Consider the following 27991-nt stretch of genomic DNA (forward strand, 5'->3'; position numbering starts at 1 on the left):
AGCAAAGGCAGCACCGGCTTCCGTAGGGCCCGTAGCGGGGAAAGCAGTTCCTCGGTGGGCAACGGCTGCAAGCTAAGGCGGAGGGAGGACAGAAGAATGGGGAACCTGAGGTCCTTCCGGCGAAGACTGCGGGCGCGGCGACGGCGATAAGCCGTCCTTGGAAGACACCGGGGAAAACTCCACGATGCGACGGCCCGTCTCTGGAGAACATGAAACCAACAACCGCCGAACCTCTGGAGAAGAGGGGGCATCCGAAGACGACTCAACGACCCGACGCTGGCCCGGCGCCGTAAAGTCTGCGACCGGCATCAGGTCAACGTCGACCAGCACCAAAGGGGGCGCTGGAACGACCTCCGCCACAACGCGCGGCGCAGGAGGCCAGAGCTGTGTCGGAGCCTGGGTGGCCAAGGAACGGCGCTGAAAAGGCGTCGACTCGACCTCTGACAAGGCAGCTGTTTGCGTGGAGGGACGAGGGGGGCCCGGGGATACGCCCGAACCGTAGCCGGCCCCTGCGGCGCCGCCAGGGCCAGCAGCCGCCGGCACCTGAGCGGCGTCACCTTGGCCTCAGACAAGCCCGCCGCCTGCCCAGAGGACTGAGGAGGACTCGAGGACATGCCCCGAGTTCCGGCAACCTCCTGCCACACCACAGGGACCCCCGCAGGGGTTTGTGGTGAGGCAGTGGCGTCTGGGTCCGAAGGAGGGAACCCCGAAGGGCCGCACCCCGACAGCCCCACATCCTCCGAACCTGGATCCGAACCCGCCGGCGACGCCGCAGAAGTTCCTGCACGCGGCAAGGGATCCGCAGACGTCCCAGGAAGAGAAGGAGGAGAAGGAAGAGCCAAAGAGGCGTGCCCCCGCGCCGGGGAACGGCGGATAGGATGGCGACACGCGGGGCCATACTACCCGCGGAGAACCCACGCCCCCAACAGGCCGGGGACCGGGCCTCGGGGACAAACTGCAACGCTTACCAACAGGTGAGCGACGCCCTTGCGGCCTGGGAGTAGGACGATGTCGGACACGGAGGCGGTGGTTCTTGAAGCCGTCCGCGGGGGACGGACGTGGCGAAGCCGCCGACCTGGACATGCGTGCCGAAAGGAGCTTTATCCGGCGCTCTCGCCGGGACTTCGGCTTCATTTGCTGACACGCCTCACAATCCGTGCAGTCGTGGTGCTCCCCCAAACACCACATGAAGATGGGGTGAGGATCCGTCGCCGACATCTGGTGTGCGCAAGACGAGCACGTCTTGAAGCCCGGAGGCATTCACACACTGTACCCAAGAAAAACACCAAAGCGGGAAAAGAAGGCCTGAAACAGGCCAGGAACACGATCCGGGTCCGCGTTGCACGTGGAAAAGAAGAAAACTGACGTCAGCGCGCCGGGGTGGGGCTTATGTGACCTCGCTGATGTCGCGCCCGTGGAGGACGTCGGGCGGAGTCGCGTGGTACTGCCCCCCGGCACGAAGGGATGCTGGGCAAGAAAGTTTTCCGGGTTCAGTCTCACGCCTGGGGATAATTCTACGTTAAGGAATCTGCAGCTAGTAGTCTCTATCAGATATATTGTTATAAATAACACAGGAACATACAGTAAAAAGGTAATTAGTACAAATATTGATGCCAAGTAAGGTTTCCGGTGTTGTCATGGATGGCACGAAAGTAGTAGCTAAACATAAGACATACTCAGCAGGAAATTCGCCTGACAGCAACACAGCATATGATGTACCTAGCAGAGTATACCTTGTATTGGCAGCATCCTGCAGCAAAAGGCAACTACCAGCTCATAGCCCCTTAGATTCTGCCCTTTCCTCCATGGCCTGCACTGCTAGCCCAACCATGGACTAAAGAAGGTTTTACAAGAAAGGGTGTTACCACCTGTACGTTGGTGTGCTGGTTTTACCTTGAGGGAGATTACGGTAGGTGTATCCCGTCGCACTGTGATGAACAGCAAAGGACAATCACAAGGTGCTGAAGAGTTGTGTCTGGTTACAGCAGCTTGTAAGGGTCACAATCTCTGGATCCGAGGGGAGTGAACAGGCTCAGGCCTTAGTTCTGATAGTCAGGGCACAGGACGGGATGTAATATTTGCGAACAAGAGATGTGCACTTTGCACATACAGTGATTTGTAAATGGGAATGCAATTTGAGGAGCAACTGAAGTACTACTAGGCTGCACAGCAAACAGTACCGCTGTAACTGCAACATAGAATTATATATTCCGACTATGTATCCCATTGTACAAAAATGTCATAGCCCTATGTATTTGTTTAGGATAATTTGGTATCTTCCCCCACCCCTTCTGTGGCTATGGTTTATCCCAACTGTCCACGAAGCCTAACTTAGTATGTTGGTGAGAAAGCTTACTTTGCCCTGAGCGGCTGTGTTGAGCAGAGCGCAGAGATCACTACAAAAAGGATCCTTTTCCTCAAAGTTGTCCTCGTGTCATTGTAACAAGGACATTTTCTGAAGATCACACAATGTCCTGCTTAACGTATATTAAGGGGGTAGCAATTTACAGCCCCTTTTATTTGCTGTACGGTGGTCCACAAGGCACAGTAGATCTGCGTCCCTGCATTTGCTTTTCCAAACAGGAAGCACCTGATTGACTATTTACAAACCCTTCATACACCTCTGTCAGAATTGCGAATATGAGGAGGGCACCTCTTTCACGCCCCTTCCTGTCCTGACCTATTTGCCATTCGGATAGCGTTGTAAAACGCTATTTTCGAAGTCTACCTGTAAAAGGACTTTTGTTAAAACCTCCTTTGAGGTGTCAAACCCCATGATTTTATGACTCGAAGGGTTTTGCAAGCACAAATGGGCTTTGCACATCTACCCCCATCGCCAGGCCTATCCCTAGTCCTAACGCGCCTACTAGCTTATCTGTAGCCCTCCCCTACCCTAACACACACTTCAAACTTTTAGTTGTTCAGCTTATTTTTTCTCAATATAAATTTCAAACTTTTTATCTTTCACCGTATTAATTCAAAAGAGCGATCTCATGCAGTAGTTAAAGCGGAAATCTTACAGAAAATGTGGGACTATCATGACATTGTCAGGCTTGAGCCTAAGATATGCCTAGCATCACTAATACCTGGGGAGTTTTCAAAACACTCAGTCATACGTCTGGGGAAGCCAGTACTTCCGTGCAGAAAAGTTGCAGTTGTAGGGTTGGCGTAACTGCACTTTTATTAATTTTATATTTTTATCACCACTTAAAATAAAAAATTACATGAGGTGAAATCCTTCCTCATCAACCATGTCAAGTTAGGGTGCGGAATGGAAAGCGCTGCAAATGTAATAAGCGACCACAAAGTAATGACTTTTTGGGCGTTTATAAAATCAACAAGGAGGCCTTTCCTGGAGACAACCACGTTCCAGCTGGAGACTGCCCAAAATTCAGCCAGTGAGGAATTTTCCATTACCAGAAGTGTTATCAAGTTCCCTAAACATCTGCAGTTGAGGATGTTCTTGGGGTGCCGATGCAACTTCGTGCACACCTTGGTGTTCCTAAGGGTCATTAAACAGTTTTAACGGTTCTCAGAGTTATTGAGAGGGAGTTCGATGTAACATTTTGTGTAGTCAAAACAGAAGGTGATCAAGATTACTCTCACACCCTATTTGTTAACCAGATACCTACTTTTGTACATTTTTAAGGCAGACCAGGATATGTAATGAAACGCAACAATAAAACATCTTTGTTCACCTTGGTTCAAGGTATAATCCTAGTGAAACTGCAGTGATTTAAAGTAATGGAGAAGTTACTAAATGAGAAAGGCTAGTAGAACCTTGTCAAAAAAATAATACAATTGTTCTGCTTAACCGTACTTTCACAAAAAATATAGTAAAGAAAATTCTCGTCTGCACCTGCACAACAGAAATACAGCCATCACTTCCTCTTGGCCTTTAGATCTGGTCCCAATAGAACACCGGGTCTGGGTTCAACTGGTGCCTTCATGAATACCAAATGTACTGGCAGAGATGTTCTGTAGCACATTCTACCAAGAGTTCCCTGACTTTTCTAGGTCAATATGTCTAGGCCTGGTTTCTCAAGAGGGCCATCTGGGAAGGGGTCAGATGGGTCCAATGGACAGAAGGGACCTGAACACTCCTCTCAAAACGTGGAACAAATTGGAGCCTTATATTTCAAAACTTCTCAGTTAAACTTGTTGATTGTTATTAACTTAAAATGGCCTGGCAAAGGCTTGGGGGTGGGGTATCCAGGCCCATACTTCAATTTCAGTGAACTTATGTTGTGACACCGGAACACCTATTGTGGGCCAGTGCTTTAAAAATAAGGTACAAATTGACAGTTGTGGGTGGGGAGGGGGGGCACTAACCACTGCCATGAATGGAGGTGGGGGTACCTAGCAGTAACAAAGTGGGAAGCGATAATGCAAAGGGACGTCACGCTCTAGACTACACTAACAAAAGGTCATTTTCACTAAAGTAACAGAGATTAGCCCCCTGCACCTCAAACATAATATGCGGGCTGAAAAATGTCAACCTGATGATTCGTGCAGACCGTCAATAACAATATACAGGGTGCGGAGCCTTCGTGAAAGCCAGAGAAGCATAAGAGCGGGTAGAAAACAGCTTAACTTTAAGAAATTTCACCAACTGATGTAAAAGAAATGTAATCTCCCGGAAGATCAGGTCATCTATGGTTCTACAATGATTCACCTCGAGTGGCCATGAGGCTACACTACCTGATAAAGTTCCAGTTGCGATAGTTTACAGTGTTTAACATTTAACAGAATATCGGGTTCTCCATAGATAAAGGACACCAAAACAATCTTCTGCAAGTTTTCTAACAAGGCAATTTTTTCTTTCTAACTCGTTACTAATATGTGTCCCACTACCCACGCTGTTGGAAAGAACAAGCTAACAGCAGGGCAATAACAGATGGGCCCAATATGTTTTCAATGGCAATATTCACTGCAGGGGGATTGAGAGGTTAGAAGCATTTAGAGGCGCTATTGCTATATCCTCCAATTACAATATCCATCACACAGATACCGTGAATGGATAGGAGAAGGTGCAAAGCAGAAGTGAGTCTTTTACTACCTACAATACTGTCTTACTGGAGATATTCCTTAAAGAAACGGCGATGGCCCTCATCCAGCGAAGTTGCATGCTTTCTCATCGGACCCATTCTCACCGTAGAGATAACCACGGCGGGCTCTCCGTGAAGCTTTTCAGGGGTATCTAGGAGTTTGAATGCCTCCCTATAGGAGAGGTAACTGGGCCCAATGTAGATAAAAAATGTGCCGGGGAGGGCATAGGTGTTAACGTTTTATTTATTAACCTCCCTACTGCATAAATAAAAACAATGTTCTAAAGAACCTGCACAATGCAAACCATTAGTTTTAGGCGCCTGCATCACCAATTACAGTTTGATAGCCTCTGGGGTGCATTTATGGACATAGAATAAATTGTATTTGGGTTTCTAGTGGTCAGTGTGAAAGTGCTGCTCTTGAGACTCTTGTAAATCCAAGTTTATTTTGAGATCAAGGAGTGTGTGCAATTGTGAAGAAGTAGTTCCTGAGACAGATGCAAGGTATCTGAGAAAGGAGCAGATGCTCTCATTGGACCAGCTTCAGGGCATTAGAGTTCAAAAGTGGAGCGCTCAAGTTAGGAAGTTGAACATCAAAGGATAACCGATGCCAAGCCCTTTCCTGCTATGTTCAGAGAGTCAAAATCCTCTGGGCACTCTTGCTCCTCTCATTCCATAAAGACCTCATTAGTCGTCTCCTCAAGCAACTACTCATCAGAGTGTAACCTCCGGGTCAACAAATGCATCCTTCTGAGCTCCCGGATCCTTCCTCAGTCCACCTCCACCCACTAGACTACATTCCGGAAGCTTCCCACTCCATATCTCAAGCGTCATTCCTTCTTCGCAGTAACCTGCCCTCATACATGGACTTTCCCAACCATGTCTTGATGCATTGTATCCCCCACTTCACTGTATGGTGCTACATTGTGCTGCAGCTAGCTCCATGCTACACAAACCTACGTACTTACATATATACTTCATGAACTAAACAATGAAGTCTAAATTCACATTTTTATCTTCTTACTGTCTCTCAAGAAAGCACCATTAACACAACTTCATATACACTCGACAGTCCGTGATTACATCTAGCTCACACTTCAATGAGAAGCACATTAAAATGTATGAAAGAAAAAGTGCACTTTTTGTGAATATGAAGCAACATCAAACATGCACATGGTTTGCTCTACAAAGCCATTTCTGTTACAAGTGATATGGTAACTCCATTGAAAGGCACAAGATATCCATTTAACAGACAACTTCTAATAAGAAATGGATGCTGGGCTGTCTAGTTTGAATTTTGCGAATGTGGCTAACACTGATGTTAGACCAGCTCAGAGCCTGGGTCAACTTTATGCCAAGCTCTGAATTATCTTAGATCCGTTGTAGGATTTAAATTCAAATTTGACGGATAAAACACCTGAGATCAAAAAACCTTGAGTGCTCTTCGGTCATCACCCAATGGGCCAGAGACTCACCTTGGCTGCAATGGCGGCTGCCGTTATATGCGAAGAGGAGCTGTCTTCTGCAGAGGCAACGCCACTGTCTTTTTTCTCTTCTTCTTCTTCTTCCTCGCACTGGACCCCTTTGTCTTCGGTTTGCTTGTGAGGACTCGTGGTTGGAGGTGGTGAGAGCGGAGGTGGCGGCGAAGGAAGGTCTTCCAGTTCGTCGTGCACTTCTTTAACTTTTACAATGGCGTCCCGTAAAAGGTCAATGGCATGAGGTAGGGCTGGCAGTATAAACTGAAAGCATTCCTGCACATACAAAATACACATCTTACTACGTTGTCTGTTTACGACATAGTGCTCATTGCGCTCCATGGAGCAGGACATGTCAAACTAAGTGGCAGTGTATAGATTTTGGAAACTTTAATAGTAAAATAGAAGGTATATAACCAGGAAGGAATTAGACACTTACCTGTAACTCAACATTCAGAATCTTGCTACCTGTAGGCTCTGTAATGCGCGCTGATTTTCACCGTGGTACACCAAATAAGTTTAGTATTTATTAGGGGCCATATCTCTTTAGGAAATAACATTCAGAATCTTGCTACCTGTAAGCTCTGTAATGCGCGCTGATTTTATTTCCTAAAGAGATATGGCCCCTAATAATTACTAAACTTGTTTGGTGTACCACGGTGTGTGGCATGTTCTATACTCCCCAAATTCCCCCTTTCTGTGTTCCAAAGAACCTTTCCAAACTTCCATTAAGCCCTTCCTAGTTTTGGGAAAGCTACGACCCACTTCACTGACCTTGCACCACTTCTGCTAAGAGGGCAATAGCAGCAAAGTGGGAGTCGGCCACTTCCCCCTCAATCCCGCACTGGCGCCCAGAGGTCATTAAAGGGGCGCAAACAGAAAGCACAGAGCTCCATGGGAGGAATACCATGAGTTACAGAAATTCCCCCTACCAACTTACTGGGACATAATCCTCCAAGAATTTACGTCCCATACCATAGACGATAACCAACCCCCCTATTCACCCGACTACACCAGCGCACAACTCACATCACACTCGCCCCTCACGACTCCAGTGTGCCCTTTCCTGTGATACTTTTGAATACTACCCCCCCCCCCTCCTCCCCCCCCCCCCCCCCCCATCCGTCTGGGTTCACATATCTGAACTTAGATACTGACTCCTTAGGTTGGCAGGTTTGAAGATGCTGTACTGTGAGTTTGGCGTGGGAGGAACTAGATTTTCTTTCGATTGCTTGTGTTGGCTCAATCTTTTCTCTTAAAGACCAAATGACGCTACAACATATGCATATCGGCACCCTGCACTTTGGCATAGGGCCTCCACGATCCTGAAATCACCCTCTACTCCAGCTCCATATCTGTGCCTATACCAAATGCCAACTATACCTATGTTCAGACATGCTACTCATTGTATTGTGAGATGCATTGTACCTGTCAATAAAAATTGATTAAAAAAAAGAAAAATAGCACTTCCTTCAGTTATACTTCTAACGACCACTGGGCAGGCGACAAACAGAATATAACGAGGGCTGCACGAAGGGAATATTCATAGACGCTTATGTAGAGGTTTTTTCAGATGCGCAATTGTGGGTGATACATTTTATTGCAAAATAATAATTTTAATGATGCGTGTAGTCGTAAATGAAGATCTAATGATGTTGCACTTGAAAAATACTTGATTATTTCGTTTAGAAGTGTGATTAATAATGTACTATAGTTATGCTACATTTTTGTGTGAGACACCATTAATTTAAAATAGATGTAGTTTTTGGTGTTCATTTTGTCTTGCTCCTATCATTACCCCCTCCAATCAGTGACCTGGTGCACGCCATCTCTCTCCATACTTTTCGCAGAGCACAGAATGCTCTGCTGAAAAGGGGTGATCGTACTAGAAAGCGTGTATTGTGAATTATACTTTCCATCATGTACCTGATATATCAATTTAAAGGATTTCAGCTGGAAGTTCCGATGCAGCTGTGCACAAGAACATAATTCTATGATCTATTGTTTGAGAAATGTTTCATAATATGCTGTACATCTCTGGAGTGCAGTTGCTGGGGAAGCAAGCGGTAGAAACCGAGATAATCCCAGAGGGCACTCTTTGAAGCTTTTCAGGGGGATTCTAGGAGTTTGTATACCGCCCTATGGGAGCAGTGACTGGGCCCTATAAAGATAAGAAATATGTGTCAGGGAAGACGTAGGTGTAAATTTTATTTATTCACCTCCAAACAGCATAAGTAAAAACAATGCACAAGGCAAACCATTAGCTTCAGACTTTCTTTTCCTCACTTAGGATGCTATCAGTACTCTTTATGAGTTTGAAACTTAGAATCTGGAGAGATTTGTGATTCTGAGCATCATGGAAAATGTATGCAGTCCTCTGTGTCAGTTTTATTAAAAATTCTGAATTTAATTTTTTTAATTTTATTTCGGATCTAGAACTCAGTTATTGATATGATAGGCGATTTATAAAATGGTTGCAGTTTCTATTTTGATTTTTATGCTGCTAATTAATGTTTTATTGCTGAGTAGTCTCTTATTACTAGATCAACAAGAGATCCAGGAGCCAAACTGCCAAAGGTAAAAATTGGGGTGCATACAATATTGGGGTTCAGGCGATAATTAGAGTTCGGATCCCACACTTCTTCTAGTCACCAGTGCAGTTTTATTAATTAAAAACACACAGCCTCAATTATCTTAGACTTAGTTCCTCAAGAATTTGAGTAAAACTATTTCCAGGAATTCAATTATTGCACCAACCCTGTATCTAATCGAGGCACTACAAAGGAAACCCCACTAGTGACAAGAACCGCTTTAAGTGAAATCGAGAAAATACTTCAGGAATTTATTACATATATAATTGTAATTTAAAATCATATTCTTTGACGTTTGAGATTTTGTTGGCACTTCTCTCCTTGGAATGAATTCTATAATTTTTCTTCTATAAGGTACCATCAGCTCCTCACGTTTTGCTTGCTTACATTTATGAAATGAAGTAGGAATTGCATGATGGTATGAAATTGAAGTTTTAGTTGAGAATATGTAGAAAATCTCATATGTATTAACCAACCTACATTGAACTGTCTCACTTATTAATATATGATGGAATGCTCTTTTTTGCCTTCTCCTGGAATGCCAAGGCATAGAAAGAGAAGGGAGACTTTTCCGCAGGATCATGCATTAGAGAGAAGACCTACTTTGCATGGCCAGAATGGAAGTACTTGTCAGTTTATGCAGACGTGGCACTAATATGGATGGGGTGTCCTCACTACAAATAGGTTTGAATAATTAGCAACAGAGGTAAACTGATTGCTTGTGGGGGCGAAATCTAGAAGTATCTCTCACTTCAAAGCAAGCACCAGGTATAAATATTAGACCATCGGACCAATTCTTCAATACACTCCTGGACTGTGGATACAACAGATGGAGGATTGCCCTGCTGCCTGAGGAGGAAGACTTGACCTGCTTCCTACATCACCTGAGGTGACTTGAAGAGCCCGCTGGCTCGCTTTCTGCTCAGAGTTACAGTGACTCTTTGTGCCACTGCGACCGCCAGCGACGACTGGCAACACAAGATCTGCACTTCACCCTACAGCATCGACAGCTCAAGCAATGATCGTCCGCGACGCCCAACAGCGATGACCATCCACGACGCCCGGCCTACTCTTAGTGCTACGACGACGACCATCCACAACGCTCTTTCTGTTCCTAGTGACTTCCTCCATCGTGAACTGAACACCTCGTGCTGGACTTTGAAAAGGTACATTTTTCAGTGGGACTGACCTGGCTCCATCGCAGTCGGCCTGAACTTGTGGCTTTCACCCTGTTTAGCACAATCAGATAACGGAGTGGCGCTTTATGGTTTTAGGTGCTCTTCTTACCTAAAATCTTTGAAATTGCCTATTACCAGTTCTACTGATTGGATATTTGTCATTTTAGTGTCAAATAATTAATTAAATCTTTCTAAATTGGTTTGGGGTTTTTCTTGTGTTGTGTTTTCAATGTATTACTGTTTGTGTGCTGCATAAATACTTTATACATTGTCTCTAAGTTCAGCCTGACTGCTTTTGTGCTAAGTTACCAGAGGGTTAAGCACAGTTTAATTTAGTAACTTTTGTGGTTCACACTGACAGGGATTGTGGCTGTTAGTTGAGAAGAGTTCTGATCCCTCTCTACCACAGCCCAGTTTCTCACAGGGGTCATCAGACTATCTTCATATATAGATCACCAGTCGCTGCACCTCAATATTGAGCAGGTCCTCAAGGAAAACAAATTACAATAATTCTCCCACCTAAGAGGCGGCAGAGCTGCTGTCACAATGACTTTATAAGGACACGAAGCCCAATACAAGTGAATACTGTGGGATGATTTATGTTCTGCATGTTTCACCTTTGAATCAAGGTACAACTGAAGAAAACTGTTTCCATGAGGAACAAGCATTGGCAAAGCTAATAGGTCGGGCTTGTATTTCTACTCATTACAACAACAAAAAAGGAAACAAATATTGTTTTCAGTAAACAATTAATTGAAAGGCCAAATAATTCAATGTGATGATTAGTCAGTCTACCTTGGAGATGCTAAAGAGTCCACTGTGCAAAGTAAGCACTTCATCAAAGGAGAAATGATACACCAAACAGCCAATAGCATGAAGTTAGAGAGTGATACACCAAACAGCCAACAGCATGAGGTGAGAGATACAACAAACGTCCAATAGCATGAGGTGAGAGAGAACTACTCCTCTAGGTGAAGCGAAAGCCTGCTCTATCTATATTTAAGAATTGGTAACAATAGGTCCACACTGTCAAGTGTGTTGTCAAGCCACTCCTACAAAGGAATAATCGGCCTAGAAAGTCATTAATATTTCACAACTTCTAAATGTGTTTTACTCCGAGCAGTGCTGCAAGCTAGAGGATGTACATTGCACTAATAGAGCACGGTGCACAACTGTGACAAATGTCTGCTGGCTTTCTGAATAGTTCTTTTCAGGTTCTTTCATGTGACCCACAAAACGCATCACTGCATACTTCTTAGAACCGTCATACCATCCGTTTCATGGATTAGGTTCCCGGCTATGAATGTATATTTGGTTAAGAGTGGGCCGAAGACAAACTCACCTACGAAGACCAAAACGGCAAGTGGCTCTACAGAAGCTGCCATCCGCCGTTTTGACCACCAGAGGTCACTGCAGCACCAATACTGCTGAGATCAAGAAAAAGAACATGTTTGTTTCCAGACAGTGAATTTTCAATAAACCGAAGAGCTGGGATGCTCCGGCTCGCGGGGTCAAACTCCAGTCGACACTTTGTCGTGAACACGAACTTTAGAAAAAGTTCTTACTGGTTAGCAGTCTAACAATCCGAGTAGGAGGTTTGAGGGAAATGATCAGTATTTCATTCATTTAGTGCTTGGCCTTCAGAACAGAAGCATTTCAAGAATAAAGAAAGAAATCCACTACGGATGCCTGAAAGAGGCGCGCTCTCCTTGGATTCAACGCTGTCAGCAGCTGAGGCTTTCCCACGGCCATGCTGCTCTCTTTGTGGTTTGGGCCACTTTGTGCTTCAGCCTTCATAACTTTTAAACACAAGTTACCCAGGCCAAGTCTGTGTCCTCCCCCCCCCCCCCCCAAGTTAGAGAATCTAAAGGTACCTAAAGTCTGTGGATTTCTCTGGAGGGAACGAGAAATACACAAAATATAGCACATTTTTGGAAAAATAGTACAATAAATACAGTGCCAGCAAGGTTTTTTTCTAAATCTTCATGGCAACAACAAAATGATCGCGGTGTTAAGATCATCTTCCCAGCTTTCAGGAGCACAAACCTGCCCACAATATTTAGTCAAAGGTTTTGCATTTTTCCAAGCGGTGGTCAATTTTTCTGTTTTGTGGTTTCTAACTGCTTGCAGTTTGTGGTGGAAACTGAGGTGGACTTGGAAAGCTATACATCTCTGAAAAGTAGACAATTTGAAATTCATCAAGGGGTCCTTTGTGCACATCATGGTTATCGCAAACAAATGAATATTTGAAATAAAGTAAAACAAATAGGGGACAATGCTTTCATCTGGAACTTTTTGCCTTCGTGGCTGATACAGCAAAATGACATACCTGTCAGACCTTTCTAATCGCAGGGATGGGTCCTCCATGCCCTTGCTCACCATCAGAGCTGGAATAGGGACTGTACCGGCTTTACCCTGTGGTACCCCCTCCTGCATGTTTTTGCCACCTATTTCTCTTACACTTGGGGTTTCTTCTCAAGGTCCAGGTGTTGGTCGAAGTGGGAACGCTAGCAGCAATCAGCCTCGTAGACTAAAGTGGCATTCTCGGTGAAGCACAAAGAGGCTTGGTGCAGGTTTGCAGCCCAGGATAGGCCTGTGGTGAGCAGTGGGCAAACAAAGTGCATCACTACTAGCCATGGTTCCCGCCAGACGCAAGCACTTAATGAGTGCCACATTTCCTAGCAGTGCGCATCTTTCAAAGGGGCAGACAGAAATGTTGTGGTTGCATTGTACGTCCGCTATAGACCAGCTCCCCACACGTGCAGGCACGCATATACTGAATTATACAAATCTAGCATTCAAAGTGCTGGTGCCATGCCTACAGGAAGTACATCATAACGCTCTTTGGAGTTATTGCCTTTTAGTAAAATGTAGTGCTTTCTGCATGTCCATTTAATCATTGGCCTATATGCTATAATCGCACACTACACTTGCGTATCTTCACTTCTTTCAAATTGCTATATTACAGACTTAGATTCACTATATCCAAACTAAGTGCTATGTCTACAGTGCTGAATATTCCCGTTACCAATCATTGCTATCAAATGCACTGACCAATTGAAGCAAATTAAGACCACAATTCCCAGAATGCAATGATCTGTAAAATGATCTCATCCTCAAGGGGTGAGGTGGGGGACAAACACATTGACAGAGTGATTGACCGAAGTAAAAGGGAGTCACAACTTTCTGTAGAAAGTCTGCTCTAGTCCTGAGTACTAGTTTTTTAAGAAAGAAAGTGGAGTAGGGCGGCTGGACTGATGAAGCTTGAAGCTCATTGATGCAACAAGAGGAGGTTATCGCAGTGAGAAAGATCATCTTCAAGGTCAGGAGATGTAGAGGGCAGCTGTGCAAGAACTCAAAAGCGGACCACAGGAGTTAAGTAAGGGCCACATGAACTTCCCAGTGGCATCAAAGAGGGTGTAAGAGGAAACATGTGGAACAAACCTTCGAGAAATCACAACAGGCGATCTGAAAAAAGATGGTTGGTCCGGTAAATGCAAAAAGGCTGAAAGGGTAAACAAATTATTTTTTAACTTTATCCTGGACCAAAATCAAAACAAACAGGAAGGCATTCAACAGTTTGGCCTGAGATAGGTCCGTATTGAGGAAGCCACAATAAATATCTTCCAGGGTCCAGTGTACACAGATTTTTAAGAAGAACACTTGGCCACAAGAATGACATCATGACTTCGGGAGGAAGATCGTATGCATTAACTCTCCATGCATAGAGGTGCAGGTTGGCAGTGCAAAACCCAACCCAGCAGTAAAACATCTGTCATCACAGTCAGTTCTTGATGGGGGTTGGAGAAGGGATCTGTTGCAGGTCCAATTGTGTTTGTGCTGGTCTCACAGACTTCAGATCCCACTGCAGACCCTGCATGTGCCATCTGGCATGATGGACGAGCAGGATGCAGTAAGCCAATAGGCCAAGAAGCATCAGAGCCACCTTCACTGAGACCCAGGACCAAGGCTGAAACTTCTGGATGATAGCCATGTTCTGGGCTCACTGATCTGGAGGGAACGCCCAAAAGCGCACTGTATCAATGGTGCTCTAAAGAAAGGGAGCTTCTCCGTAGGAGCCAGGTGTGATTTCGGCACATTGATCATGAATCTTAGTGATGTAAGGAGGTTTGCCTTAGTTTGGTGCAGGCCAACAACGGACTGTGGTGAGCCTGCCTTTAACAGCAAGTTGTCAAGGTAGAGGAAGACTGGTACCCCTGACGTCTGCCATCACATTTATAAACACCTGAGGGGCACTAGTGAGGCTGAAAGGAAGCATAGAAAACTGAAAATACATGTGGCCCACCTTGAGCAGGAGGTAGTGCCTGTAGGCCTGTGGAATGGGAATATGGAAATATGCGTCCCGCAGATCCAATGCTTTCATCCATTCTCTTGGATCCAAGGCAGAAAAGACCTGGACCAGCATTAGCCTCTTGGATTTGTCCTTCCACAGGAAGAAATTGAGAGGTCACATATCTAAAATAGGAAGAAAGGCCTCTGCCCTTTTTTGGCACTAGGAAATAACAGGATTAACACCCTGTTTCGAATTCCAGGCTGGGACGTTCTCTATGGCTCCCTTCTGTTGAAGGGCCAGAACATCCTGCAGCAAAATGGACAAATGGTCCTCCGAAACTCACCATGACATGGTGCATCCTCCTGAGGCTCAGCCGGGAGAGAGGCGACTGTTTGGTCATTCAGCGTAGTTTGCACAGTATTCTTTTAAAAATAACTGTTTTACTTTGATTTTACTGCCTACTCTCAGTTTTTATTGTGTTTTTATTTTTGGCGGCCCGTTACGATCCTTGTTGTCAGCGCAGCTGTGTTGATTTAGTGCCCGCGCTTGGCGCATGCGCACTGACACGGTGAGCTGAGGGGGTGTGTGGGGCCCTGGCCAATCGCAACGCACTGAGAGGTATTTCACGGCAGAATGGCGCGAGCGCGCGTCACTGCATCCTCCTGAGGCTCAGCCGGGAGAGAGGCGACTGTTTGGTCATTCAGCGTAGTTTGCACAGTATTCTTTTAAAAATAACTGTTTTACTTTGATTTTACTGCCTACTCTCAGTTTTTATTGTGTTTTTATTTTTGGCGGCCCGTTACGATCCTTGTTGTCAGCGCAGCTGTGTTGATTTAGTGCCCGCGCTTGGCGCATGCGCACTGACACGGTGAGCTGAGGGGGTGTGTGGGGCCCTGGCCAATCGCAACGCACTGAGAGGTATTTCACGGCAGAATGGCGCGAGCGCGCATCACTGCATCCTCCTGAGGCTCAGCCGGGAGAGAGGCGACTGTTTGGTCATTCAGCGTAGTTTGCACAGTATTCTTTTAAAAATAACTGTTTTACTTTGATTTTACTGCCTACTCTCAGTTTTTATTGTGTTTTTATTTTTGGCGGCCCGTTACGATCCTTGTTGTCAGCGCAGCTGTGTTGATTTAGTGCCCGCGCTTGGCGCATGCGCACTGACACGGTGAGCTGAGGGGGTGTGTGGGGCCCTGGCCAATCGCAACGCACTGAGAGGTATTTCACGGCAGAATGGCGCGAGCGCGCGTCACTGCATCCTCCTGAGGCTCAGCCGGGAGAGAGGCGACTGTTTGGTCATTCAGCGTAGTTTGCACAGTATTCTTTTAAAAATAACTGTTTTACTTTGATTTTACTGCCTACTCTCAGTTTTTGTGTTTTTATTTTTGGCGGCCCGTTACGATCCTTGTTGTCAGCGCAGCTGTGTTGATTTAGTGCCCGCGCTTGGCGCATGCGCACTGACACGGTGAGCTGAGGGGGTGTGTGGGGCCCTGGCCAATCGCAACGCACTGAGAGGTATTTCACGGCAGAATGGCGCGAGCGCGCAGCGGAAGCACGCAGCGGGCGCGCCGCTGGCGCGCCGAAGGCGCACCAAAGGCAAGCCCGTCTGCGCCCGTCCGCGCTCGTCCCGCGCCCGGGGCCAGACATTCTGCTTGTCATCCTCCCGAGGGAAGAAAAATTTGGTCTAGGAAACAACTGCTTGATCTGTCAAAACAGAATTGTGCAATTCCGACCTGTTTTTCACTTGACAGAATGCTGATAAGGGGCGGAAACCACTGCGAGTCACAATGCAAATCTTGTAAGTTTCTTCTGCCTAGACCTACACCCATAAAGGCGCTTGATATCTCCACTATACCTAGGGCTAACAGATTAGATAGTTACCAGGAGGAACAATCCATCAAAGCAGCCCTGATAAACTGCAGATCGCTGCCTAAGCATGCTGCTGATCTGTGGCTGCTTCTAAAAACCTTAAATTTGGATTTGTTATTCTTGACTGAAACATGGCTGCGTGAGGGATCGAATCCAGATATCTGCCTGACTGTTCCCATAGGTTACAGAATGGTTATTGCCAACAGAGCCGACAACAGACTTGGAGGAGGTTTGGCAATAATTTTGAAAGAAGACTGGGATATCTCATATAAAAAAATAACGGAGCTGGATCCTATTGAGGCCCTGTCCTATCAAATTAAGCTTAACAAAAATCAGTCTACGGCAGGACTTCTGATCTATAGACCCCCTAGTACTCCGACTTCTTACTGGTCGCCACTTTTCGACTGCATTGCCAATCAATCACTACGTTACTCCAGCTACACTGTACTTGGAGATTTTAACGTACATATGGACCTTGCTACATGCCCTCAAACCACCTTAGTAGATGATGCACTTAAAAGCTTAAATTTTGTGCAATTAGTCCACTCCCCCACCCACTCAGCGGGACATACACTAGATCTCATCTTCTCTAATGACAGGGCCATCAGTGTGGAAAAACCTTTACCAGTAACCTGGTCAGACCACATGCTAGTCACATTCAAGCTGGGACTATTATGTCCTGCTAAATTCGGTGGACCCACTGTAGAAAAAAGAAGAAATTGGAGGAAAGTTACTTTTGACGCAATGAGAAATGAATTAGCTAACTCCACTCCTACTCCTTCCAGATCCTGTAAAGTAGTTAGGAGCAAGCCTTCAGCGCCGTGGTTCAATACCGAACTCCAAATGGCAAAAAGTCATTGTAAAAAACTGGAACGCATCTGGAGAAAAAAATATGAAATCTCAGCCAAGGAGACTTACAAGGAAGCATTGAAAAAATTCCATATCCTCAAGCGCAAAACTATGAAAGATTTTTTTGCTAAACAAATTATGGAGGCAGAGAACTCCCCTAGGGAGATATATAAGATAGTAGAGAGTTTTCTGAAACCTCAATCCCTTAAAAGTATCATCCCGACAACCCCTTCGCTGTGTGAGGAATTAGCCTCTTTTTTTCATGACAAAATTGCGGCCATTTACTCTGCCTTCCCGATTACGGATGAGCGGGAGAGGCCCCTGACTGGTCATCCAGGTAAATGGTCCGACTTTCATCGGTATGAAAAGGACGCTTCCCTGAGGGATCTTATGAAAGTCAAGTCTGGCTGCCCTTCTGATCCCTGCCCGGCTAGAATTTTCAAACTTCTAGCCCCTGCAGTGAACAATACATTGAACAATGTTTGGAACACCTCACTTGACACTGGAATTTTCCCTACAGAATGGAAGAAAGCCTTTGTCTGTCCTATTCTAAAAAAAGAAGACTCTGATCCCACGGAACTGAAGAATTTTAGGCCTATCTCCCTACTCCCCGCTCCTGCAAAGATTCTGGAAAAGGAGGTCCAAAGGCAACTGTCTGACTTTCTCGAATCCAATAACTGCCTACATGACTCACAATCCGGTTTTAGGGCGGGATATAGTACTGAGACGGCACTGCTGGAGGTGACAGAATCAATCCGGGAGACAATGGATAAAGGTAGCTGTGCCATGCTGGTACTGCTTGATCTGTCGGCGGCCTTTGACACGGTCTCCCATAAGATCCTGCTCAACAGGCTCCACTCACTAGGTGTTACAGGAACTGTCTTACGCTGGTTCAAGTCATTTTTGGGAGATAGATCTCAACAAGTCTTTCTTCATCCGCACGTGTCAAGTGCTAGGACACTATCGCAGGGGGTCCCGCAGGGGTCCGCCCTGAGTCCATCTCTGTTCAACGTATATCTGGCCCCCCTGGCATCCATTGTTGAAGGCCTGGGTGTACGTGTCGTTTCTTACGCTGACGATACCCAACTTATCTTTTCCTTCAAAGAGCATAACGAGAATGCTTTCACTAAGTTCAGGCAATGTCTCCGTGATATCTCCTCTTGGATGACCGATAACTGCCTGAAACTAAATACTGACAAGACCGAGATATTGTTTTTTAATCAGCTGACCCCTCCTCAATCTGAACTCTGGTGGCCAGCTGAACTTAACCCCCCTCCAATTCCGGTCAACTCAGCAAGGAACCTAGGCTTTAGAATGGACACCCAACTCATTGGCAAGGCCCAAATAGCCTATATATCCTCACAATGTTTCTGGAAACTGAAGGCACTTCGCAGGTGTCTTCATTTCCTTCCTATGGAATGCAGAAAGATGGTGGTTCATGCGCTTATCACTTCCCAGTTAGATTACGCTAACAGCCTCTTCATTGGTCTGCCTGACTATCTTATGAAGAGACTTCAAAGAATTCAAAACTCTGCTGCTAGATTGATTAGAAATGTGCCACTAAGGTATCATATTACTCCCCATTTGCGGAGCCTTCACTGGCTGCCTGTAAAAAAAAGAGTAATGTTTAAGGCTCTGGTCCTAGCCCATAAAGCACTCAGAGAGGTTGGCCCCCGATATCTCAGACAGAGGCTCCAAAAATATCAGAATGCCAGAACCTTACGATCCAGCAACCTGAACCTCCTTGCCACTCCACCTTATAGGAAAGCTAGGATAGGGGGGAGAGCCTTTGTAGTAAAAACGGCTACTATGTGGAATATGATGCCTAACCACCTACGCCAGATTAAAGCAGAACTCCCATTTAGAAAGGCCCTCAAAACTTGGTTGTTTGACCTCACGACTTCCGTCTAACGCCTCTTTCTCCCCGCTGCCCTCTGCATGCCCCTCTCTGGATGCTAGCGCCGGGACACCTCCGTTGGAGGTAGCTGTCGCGCTTTACAAATGATTAAATAAATAAATAAATATGGGTAGAAGATGAGGTGCGACGGAAAGGAATGGCAGGGTGTAGTCCTGTTGCACTGCAGGAACCACCTGCTGGATGTTATTGCTTGCCACCTGTGGAGAAAATAGTTGATTCTGCCTACCATAGAGTTGTCATGTGCCACTAAGGCAAAGCTAAAGTCGCTTGGAGTATGCTGCCGGAGGTGCTGGAGACAGAGGTTCGCTGTCCCTGTGACCCTGGATGTTGTCTGCTGGATCCTCAAAAGACTGGGATACCTGCTGTTGGGGTGACGGGCCTTGATGCTGCTTGTGGGAGAGACCCCTAGTGATGCCTCAAAAGGGGCAAAATTGTTAGGGTCACTGCCTTGTGGGTTTGGAGAGACCGAGGCAGCACACAGTCGCTCAACTTTCTTTGAAGTGCTTGAGCGCAGAGTTGGCCTTCTCCCCAAAAAGGCAAGACTTGTCAAAAGGAATATCAATGCATGATAAATGAACAATGCCCGAAAAGCCAGTGGATCTCATCCATGCATGGTGCCGAAGCACCACACTACTCCAAACCACTCTGCTTAAGCAGCCCGTTGTGTGCAGGCCTGACTGTATAACAGACTTGACCACACACTAGTCATCGTGAATGGTCCATTCCTAGTTGGTGAGGAATTCTTCTGAGAATGCTGGCAAGGTCTTTGCAAACATATCAATACCTACCCAGCAAACATCTGGGCGTTTCCTAACCTCAAGGCAGGGTTAATTGACAAGAACATCCTCTTTCTAAATGCCTTGCTTCATTTTTACTTGCTGTTTGGAGGGTCGTAGGAAAAGAAATGGGGTTTATCCTGCAGGTAGAAGTGGGATACCAGGAGTGGGTCTGTGGTGTCATGCCATCTGTCTGTTCACAGGTGAATAGGAGAAGGGTGTAGCTTAAGTTCCTAATGCGGGTGTTGGTCAGGGCTCCATTGAATGGCAGTAAAGGTTCAGATGTCAGTCCGGTTTCTTAAATTTCCATGAGGATGTTAGTGTTCACCTCAATAGAAAGCAACAGCAAATCTAGAACTGCTGCTTGTCTGAAGACTTCAGGGAAAGAGGCTGACTCTTCTGTGGAAGGGTGAGGCAGGGAACCCAGGCCCGTATAAGGGGAAGTGTGCAACCTACTGGCCTCTTGTAGGTCCAGATAAAAATCGTCTTCATTATAATGTGGGGGAAACTCATCCCCACCATCACCATTGATACCAAAAGCTGGTTGACTCTGGTCAGAGTCCGATCCAAAAATTGATGGAGTACTGGACAGCAGCTCCTAGACAAGTGTACGGTTTTGTCAGAGTGTACTGAGGACGGGCACTTTTGAACTGTGTCAGGACGCAGCTCTCTAGATTCAGGTGGAAGTTGCACAGGACAATGGACTCTGCATACTCCTCCAGCGTTGACAAGGCCAGTGTGACTGTAGCAGGAACCGTCATGGATCGTGGTGCTGGGCGTAGAGTTGCCTTAAAAGTACAAGCTGAATCTAAAAGGGGTTTAGGAGGCATGGATGGCACCAAGGGCAGACCAGTTGACGGTAACCCGACCAGAGGCATCAGCGAACGCATGTGGCCCAAAGGTGAGTCAGAGGAGGCAGAAGGTTTGAAGTTTGGCCTCCTTAGTACGCTCTATCTGTTGTGGTGTAGTTGATTGTCAAGGAAATTTGAGGTGCACTGTGATCGGCTGCAGAATTGGCTATTCAGTAGGGTCCTGGGACCGAGACAAAGAAGCATTTTGGCATCCTTGCGACTTCTCAGACGGAAAGTGGCAAGGCTGGAATGAGGCCCACTTCAACTTTTGGTCTTGGAATGCGATAACAACATGTCATAGGAACAGCCCCAAGGCCTACGAGCAGCGAGTATTTGTCCTTGGCTTAGAGTGGGAGTGGGCCTTAAATGGCTTCCAGAGGTGTTCAGAGACATACAGCTTGGCTTTGCATTCCTGGATAGACCTTGGGTGCATTAGGCAACACTTTGCATGACCTGGAGCTATGTCCCAAACCTAAAAACAAGATGTACACCTCATGGGGATCTGTCACAGACATCTAATTGAGATAGTCCCTACATGGCTTAAATCCTGTACTTTTTAGGAGGAAACATGTTTTCTTGCACACTAATTAAATTCTGGATTCCTCAACTGACGAGAAAAGCTAGGAGTTAGCTCCGATACCCCATACACAAGTGTGGAAAGAATAGACTCCAGAGCACCTGGGTGGCGCTCCTATATGTGGCTTTAGCTCCCACTTCTGGGGCAGAGTGGAGTCGACACTGACCCACATGACGCCACCTACTGGCATGCAAGGGTTACGCTGAAAAATCTTTCGGATCTAGTCTGGTACCTGGGTTAGAGGTATCCATCAGAAACACATTTCTCTGAGTAACTGTTATTTGCTTGTGCCACTGCTACTAGTGATAGAACAGAGACTCTCTTAAAAAAAATTTGGTGACTGAAACACATTGTGTTATTAAGGTAGGGGTAAACCCCCCTCCCAAATGAATGACTCAATTTCTGGCATTTTTTTATTTTCATATTCCTGCTTTCAAACAAATTAAGCGAGTCTGAGCATTTCATAAAAAGTCAAATAAAATGCTTCACACATTCTTTTAAGTTCTTTTACTAAGATATATTTAAAGATTTAGCAGTCATGGTGAATTAGTTTTGTGTTCCTTGTGTGCCATTTAGTGAAAAGACTACCAACCACTACACAACTTCTACAATATAATGTTTGCACATTTGAGTACTGAGAAAATACATTTGGTGTTTATGATGTCTTACTTCCCTATTCTGTCTCTTCACTAGCATTATACATTTTTGCTGCTTGACAGCAAGAATACCAATTGCTACCAAATGTGTTTACATTTTCTTCATCATCATTCAGTCACGGAATTGTATGCTCTGGATCGCTGGTGTAGACTATCACGTCATCGGCATAGAGTGCCAGTTTGCATTCATATCCTAATGATCTAAATGGGATGATATCTCTGTCCAGTCTAATTGTTTGAGCTAAGGGCTCTATATAGAGATTAAACAACAGGGGAGACAGGGGGCATCCCTGCCTGGTCCCTCTCTGGATTTGAAAGCTAGGGGAAAGTGAGCCGTTCAAGAGAATTCTGGATGAAGCTCCTAGATAACAATGCTTGATAGTCCCCACAAAAACTGGGCCAATTCCCATTGCCTCTAAGACACCCCAGAGATATCTCCAACACACATGGTCAAATGCCTTGGCTGCATCAACTGCCACCACGGCCAATGGATCAGTTCTAGCCTCCGCTAGGTCGATATTGCCAATCAGCAGATGGGTTTGATCTTGAATTACCCTCCCCTGTATAAAGCCCTTCTGATCGGGATTAATTAGGCTGGGTGCCAGTTTCGCCAATCTTCCTGCTAATATCCCCATAAATATTTTATAGTCTGCATTTAGCAGGGAGATTGGACGATAGGAGTCTGCCAGTAAAGGGTCTTTCCCTGGTTTTAAGATTAACATTATCGTGGCCTCACTCCATGATCTAGGCATTACCCCATTAGAACAGTATATTGAATTAAATAGCCTGTGTAGGACTGGAAGAAGATCGTCTTGTAATAGTTTGTATACTTCGTTAGGAAGGGCATCAAGCCCTGCAGCTTTTTTGTTCTTTGCCCGCTTTATTTGGGCCAATATCTCTTCTGTGGTAATAGGGGCATCCAGAGCTTCCCTAGAGGCCTTCGATAAAATTGGTAAAGATTTATCCACTAACCATTGAGATATCTGGTCTTGTGTGGGTTTAAGATCTTCTGTATACAAATCTGAAAATAATGTTATTAAAGCCTGTTGTATTTCCTCCGGATTGCTAGATTTAGTTCCACTGCTATCTATTACAAGTTTGTTGATATCATTCTTTGCCCTGTCTAATCTGGCCTTCCAGGCCAGGATTGCCCCTGCTTTCTCTCCATGCTCAAACATCTCCATGTTTCTGGCCTGCCATTGTGCTTTGCATTTTTGATCTAAAAAAGTTCTAAGATTTTTCCTGGCCTCCTCTAAATTACCGTTTATCTTAACTAATTGCCCTGTATCACCGATTATGGCATTCCTCCTTTCAATCTCCAGAGTGCCGATCTTCTCCTCAAGAGCATACAGTTCTTGGGTCTTTAGGCGGTTCTTATAACCTATTTGAACTTGTAATACACCTCTCAAGTTAGCTTTATAGGCGTCCCATGCTTGGTCGATAGAGGTTGAACCCAAGTTAAAGGAAAAAAACTCTATAGAGGACTTACTTATAGATTGGATTATCTCAGCATCTGCTAGCATTGCTCTGTTTAATGTCCATGTGATAGTCTACACCAGCGATCCAGAGCATACAATTCCATACCTGGTCTCCATGTTGAGGGAATTTGGCAAGGTTTCAGGCTACAGCGTCAATTCAGATAAAACTGAAATAATGTGTTGGAACACCATATACACGAGAAGCCCCATAAGCAAGGAGTTTAGGTATTTGGGTATTAAAATAGTTAAAGACCTAAATAAGATTCCTTCTTTAAATCTTGGGAAAATCGAAAAAGAAATAGACTATCTCTTTGCTAAATGGAAGAACCTCCCCTTGACAATATATGGCAGGGTTAACCTTGTTAAAATGTCTGTACTCCCTAAATTGACCTACCTATTCAATGCAATCCCTTTAACATTCCCTGGAAAAACTATAACTAAAATACAGGGTAAAATTGGTAGCTTTATATGGGGGCATAAGAATGCCAGAATGTCATGGAAAAAGCTTAGGAGGAAGCTCCTTAAGGGAGGACTAGCCTTACCTGACATAAACTGGTATCTGATGGCTTTTCAGTTTAAAGGGATAAGAATGCTATTATCTCACCCCGAACAAACATCTTGGGGGAGAGTACTGGGAGAAATGGTTACGGCTGAAGGTGCCAACAGTCAAGAAGGGTTTTTGTACAAATTTGGTACTCCAAGGTTTTTTAAAAAGGTTCGGCTAAAGGTATTGAAATCAGCATTACAAACTTGGTTTAATTTAAGGAAGATATGGGGAATTGGATATTTCTCGGACTTTGCTCCAATATGGGACTCGCCTGGGACACCGCCCCTAATGTGTCTGGCGATTCCGATCAAAAATTCAGGTATGGAGCGATGGCTAGACCTAGTGGACTCAGAGGGCATTCTACCGTGGGCAGCTCTATCAGCTAAAATAGGCCCCACCTTTTCAAGGTTTAAATATCTTCAATTGAACAGCTGGTATGAGTCTGAAAAAGGCGATATAGGAGGAAAAGGGGAATTAGAACAGCTTTTTCAAGATCCATCCCCAAAGAAGAAAGAAATAGCCTTATGGTATGCCCAAATCCAAGACGCTGAGGAAGCCAGGATCCCCTCCCCAATTTCAGTTTGGAATGACTCTACTCTGGCCGCCCAAATCGAGAAACTACTATATCCATCATTAAAGACGCTGTATAAATACATAAAGCCTGCTTCCTTGAAGAAAAACCATTTTTATGTAATAAACAGGCTATACTATACTCCGGCTAAAATAGCCAAATTTGCTCCTATCCCGCCCCCAAGGTGTCCAAGATGTAGTCTCACAAACGCAAACGACATACACATTTTTTTTCAGTGTCCGGTGTTAACCACATTTTGGAAAGGAGTGGGGGAAGTGTTGACATCTATTCTGGAGGTGGATATAGCTGTAGATCTCTCTTTGGTGTTCTTTGGTAAAAATGAGTCTACGGATGGTGTACCTTCTCAGAAACATATGGCCTTAATATTATATTTAATCATCTTGGCAAGGAGAGAAATATGTATCAAATGGAAGGACAATACCCCCCCTGGCAATGAAGATTGGCTCAGAGCCGCCTTTAAAGCGGCACGATTAGACCAAGATACCGGAGCAGACAACCAACCCAGTACTTGGCAACCATTGATACGTTGGGCACAACAAAGGTATTTGATCTGATGGATCAAGGCAATATCCCCAAAAATGTTTCATTTCCTCATGGTCCTATGATTACACCAGTCCTCCAACACGGGAGGAAGGCCATGGGGCCTAGACAGAAACAGTGAGCCAAAGAGGCCCTTAGGAATCGAGAACAAAACCTGGCTTGTCAAATCTGTGTAAGTTTTTGGTGAGATGAGGACAAAAAAAAAAAAAAAAAAAAAATCATCATTCAGTCACATGACCATAAAAGTACAATGTATACATTTGATCATGAGTTTCAGGTTCCCAAATTTAATGAGACATAAAGCGCATTACAAGTTCTTCAAATACATTATTCAATTAGTTACATCCAAAAGTTAAAAATATAAAAGATAAAAATGATAAAAAACAAGGCCTGTGAATCAGCCCAAGGTTAAACTAGTTAACTATTTACATAGTGAAGGCCCTCTGTCAGATTCACCTTGAGTCGCATGAACCACGATATTACGGATCATCTGGCCATAACCACTCTAAAACCTCAATACTTAGGCCAACCAGCCACACAAGCTTGTGCGTTTCCATCGAAGAATACTTTACAATAATTTTATAGAATGATTTTAAAAGATAAAGTGCATAGTTATCAACTTTCTCTTCTTTGCATCAGTTTCCTCCTTATGCCCCGTGTTAGACCTGGCATCATTGGCATGGGTTTCCCCTGCATTTTTGCCTTTACCTCCTGTGTTTTTGCTGTGTGTTGGACTTCGTTTTTGCTAGTCTAGATGCTTTGGGAACTTTGCTACTGCTGTTCAGTGCCAAAGTGCAAGTGCTCCCAGTAAATTGTTGTTATGAATTGGTGATTCCATGAGTGGCATATTTGAGTTACTAGTCAGTCCCTAATACAGTGCACTGTGTGTGCCCAGGGCCTGTAAATTAAATGCTGCTAGTGGGCCTGTAAATTAAATGCTGCTAGTGGGCCTGCAGCACTGATTGTGCCACCCACATAAGCAACCAATAAATGTAACTCGGACCTGCCACTGCAGTGTCTGTGTGTGTTTGCTACTGCCATGTTGACCTGGCAAGTGCACCCACTTGCCAGGCCCTAACCCTTCCCTTTCCTTACATGCGAGTCACCCGAAAGGCAGTCCCAAGGTACCCTTGTGGGCAGGGTGCTCTGTATGTGAAAGGTAGGACTTGCCCTGGAGTGTGTGGCATGTCCTGATAGTAAAACACTGCCAATTTCGTTTTTCAATATTGAAAGGCCATCTTTCCAATAGGATAGAATAGGAGTTCATTTATAACAACTTATAAATATAACTTCCCACTGGGACAAGATAGGAAGATAACATTTAGTATGCCTAAACTCAGAATATAAAGATGCATCTTTTAGTGAGGATGATTTTTACACTCTGTTTGAAAATATCACTTTTAGAAAGTAGGTATTTTCTTCCTTAGCCATCCGGTGTGCCTCTGCTAGGTTTGTGTATTGACTGTCTGGCTTTGGAGTGACAGGGGCTGGGGATGTTCATTCTGTTCAGACAGCCACTTGGAGGCGTTGAGTTGTGTCCTGCCTTTCCAGGGTGAGTCAGGGCTGGGCTGAATAGTCCTGTGCTGCATTCAGAGTAGGGGGAGGAGATTTCTTTCACACCTGAATGGGCCTGGTCTGCCTTTGACAAAGCTGTCTCCACCTCCTACCGGGAAGCTGCACCAGCGAGGACAGAACTGGTTTTTACTGAGCACAGGGCTTCTCTGCCACCAGAGAACAAAGAGAATTGCTGTTTAAATATTGGGGCCCAGACTCCAGAACTTTAGAATACTTCTGGACTCAAGATGAACCTTTGCCAATGAGAAGAGCTGGGAAAGCTGAAGGAGAAGTACTGCCCCTTTGCTGTGTACTGTCTGGGGTTGGCCTGCAGTGGCAGTGGCTGTTTCTGGAAAGGAGAGGACTGAAAACGTTGCTTTGTGCTTGTATCCTACTTGAAGAAGATATCCAAGGGAAGTTGAAGTAGAGCTTGCCTCCTGTTCTGAAATCTCAGGGTCACAAAGACTTCTTTTCCTATTTCCTCCAGCATCTGGAACTGCTGTTTCAGCTGCCACAGAAGGAAATTTCAACAACACGCCGGCGAACGATGCCGTAACCTGCACCGAAGCCGTGGGCACCGCTCATGAAGAGCACGACACACCGGCACCGACTTACACCTTAGGTCTGATGCCTACCGACACTGCGCCGCATCGAATCCGTCGTTGGGGCTGCTGCCAGCACCAGAGCAGAGGTCACCTCTCATAATGCTCCCGACACACCGTCTCACTCGAACCGCAGCCCGACTTCGCCGGTGCTTCACCACCACGGAGCCGATACTCGACATGGGTGACTTCCAAATCCATCGACACCACACCGTCGTAAGGAACCAACACCTCGCCGCCACCGTGACGTCATCTCCCCGACAACAGTAAGGAACAGACTCCTCACCTCCCCTGCCTCACAGTAAGGAATCGAAGCCTCACCTTCCCTGTGGTTATAAGAAAGTGACGACACCGAAGCACCATCTACCCGGCGCCATGCACCGTCTTTGCTTTTATAATTTCCAAGGTACTGTTCTTTGTGGGGTATCTGTTTAAATGCGGATTGCTGTGCTTCAGTCCATTGATATCCCCTTCCTGGTGAGCTCTCTGAGCAGCTCAATTTTTGTAGCAATTTTTTTATAAACTTGCAGTAGTACTCACTGAGACCTGCAAATGATAGTAACTTCTCTCTATCATCAGGAGCGGGAGCTTTGACA

The 27991-nt window shown here is 45.4% G+C and overlaps 1 protein-coding gene across 9 annotated transcripts in view; it reads right to left on the minus strand.

The window, feature by feature from the left end:
• Nucleotides 1-27991, minus strand: part of GPHN (gephyrin) — a 1582310-nt gene that overhangs the window by 613453 nt on the left and 940866 nt on the right. For all 9 annotated transcript variants that reach the window (XM_085627214.1, XM_085627212.1, XM_085627211.1 and 6 more), the window contains exon 7: nucleotides 6524-6799. In XM_085627214.1, the coding sequence (XP_085483340.1) occupies nucleotides 6524-6799 (276 nt within the window). The remainder of the gene's footprint in view (nucleotides 1-6523; nucleotides 6800-27991) is intronic.

Source organism: Triturus cristatus, chromosome 9, assembly GCF_964204655.1.
Source record: "Triturus cristatus chromosome 9, aTriCri1.1, whole genome shotgun sequence".
Classification (NCBI taxonomy): domain Eukaryota; kingdom Metazoa; phylum Chordata; class Amphibia; order Caudata; family Salamandridae; genus Triturus; species Triturus cristatus.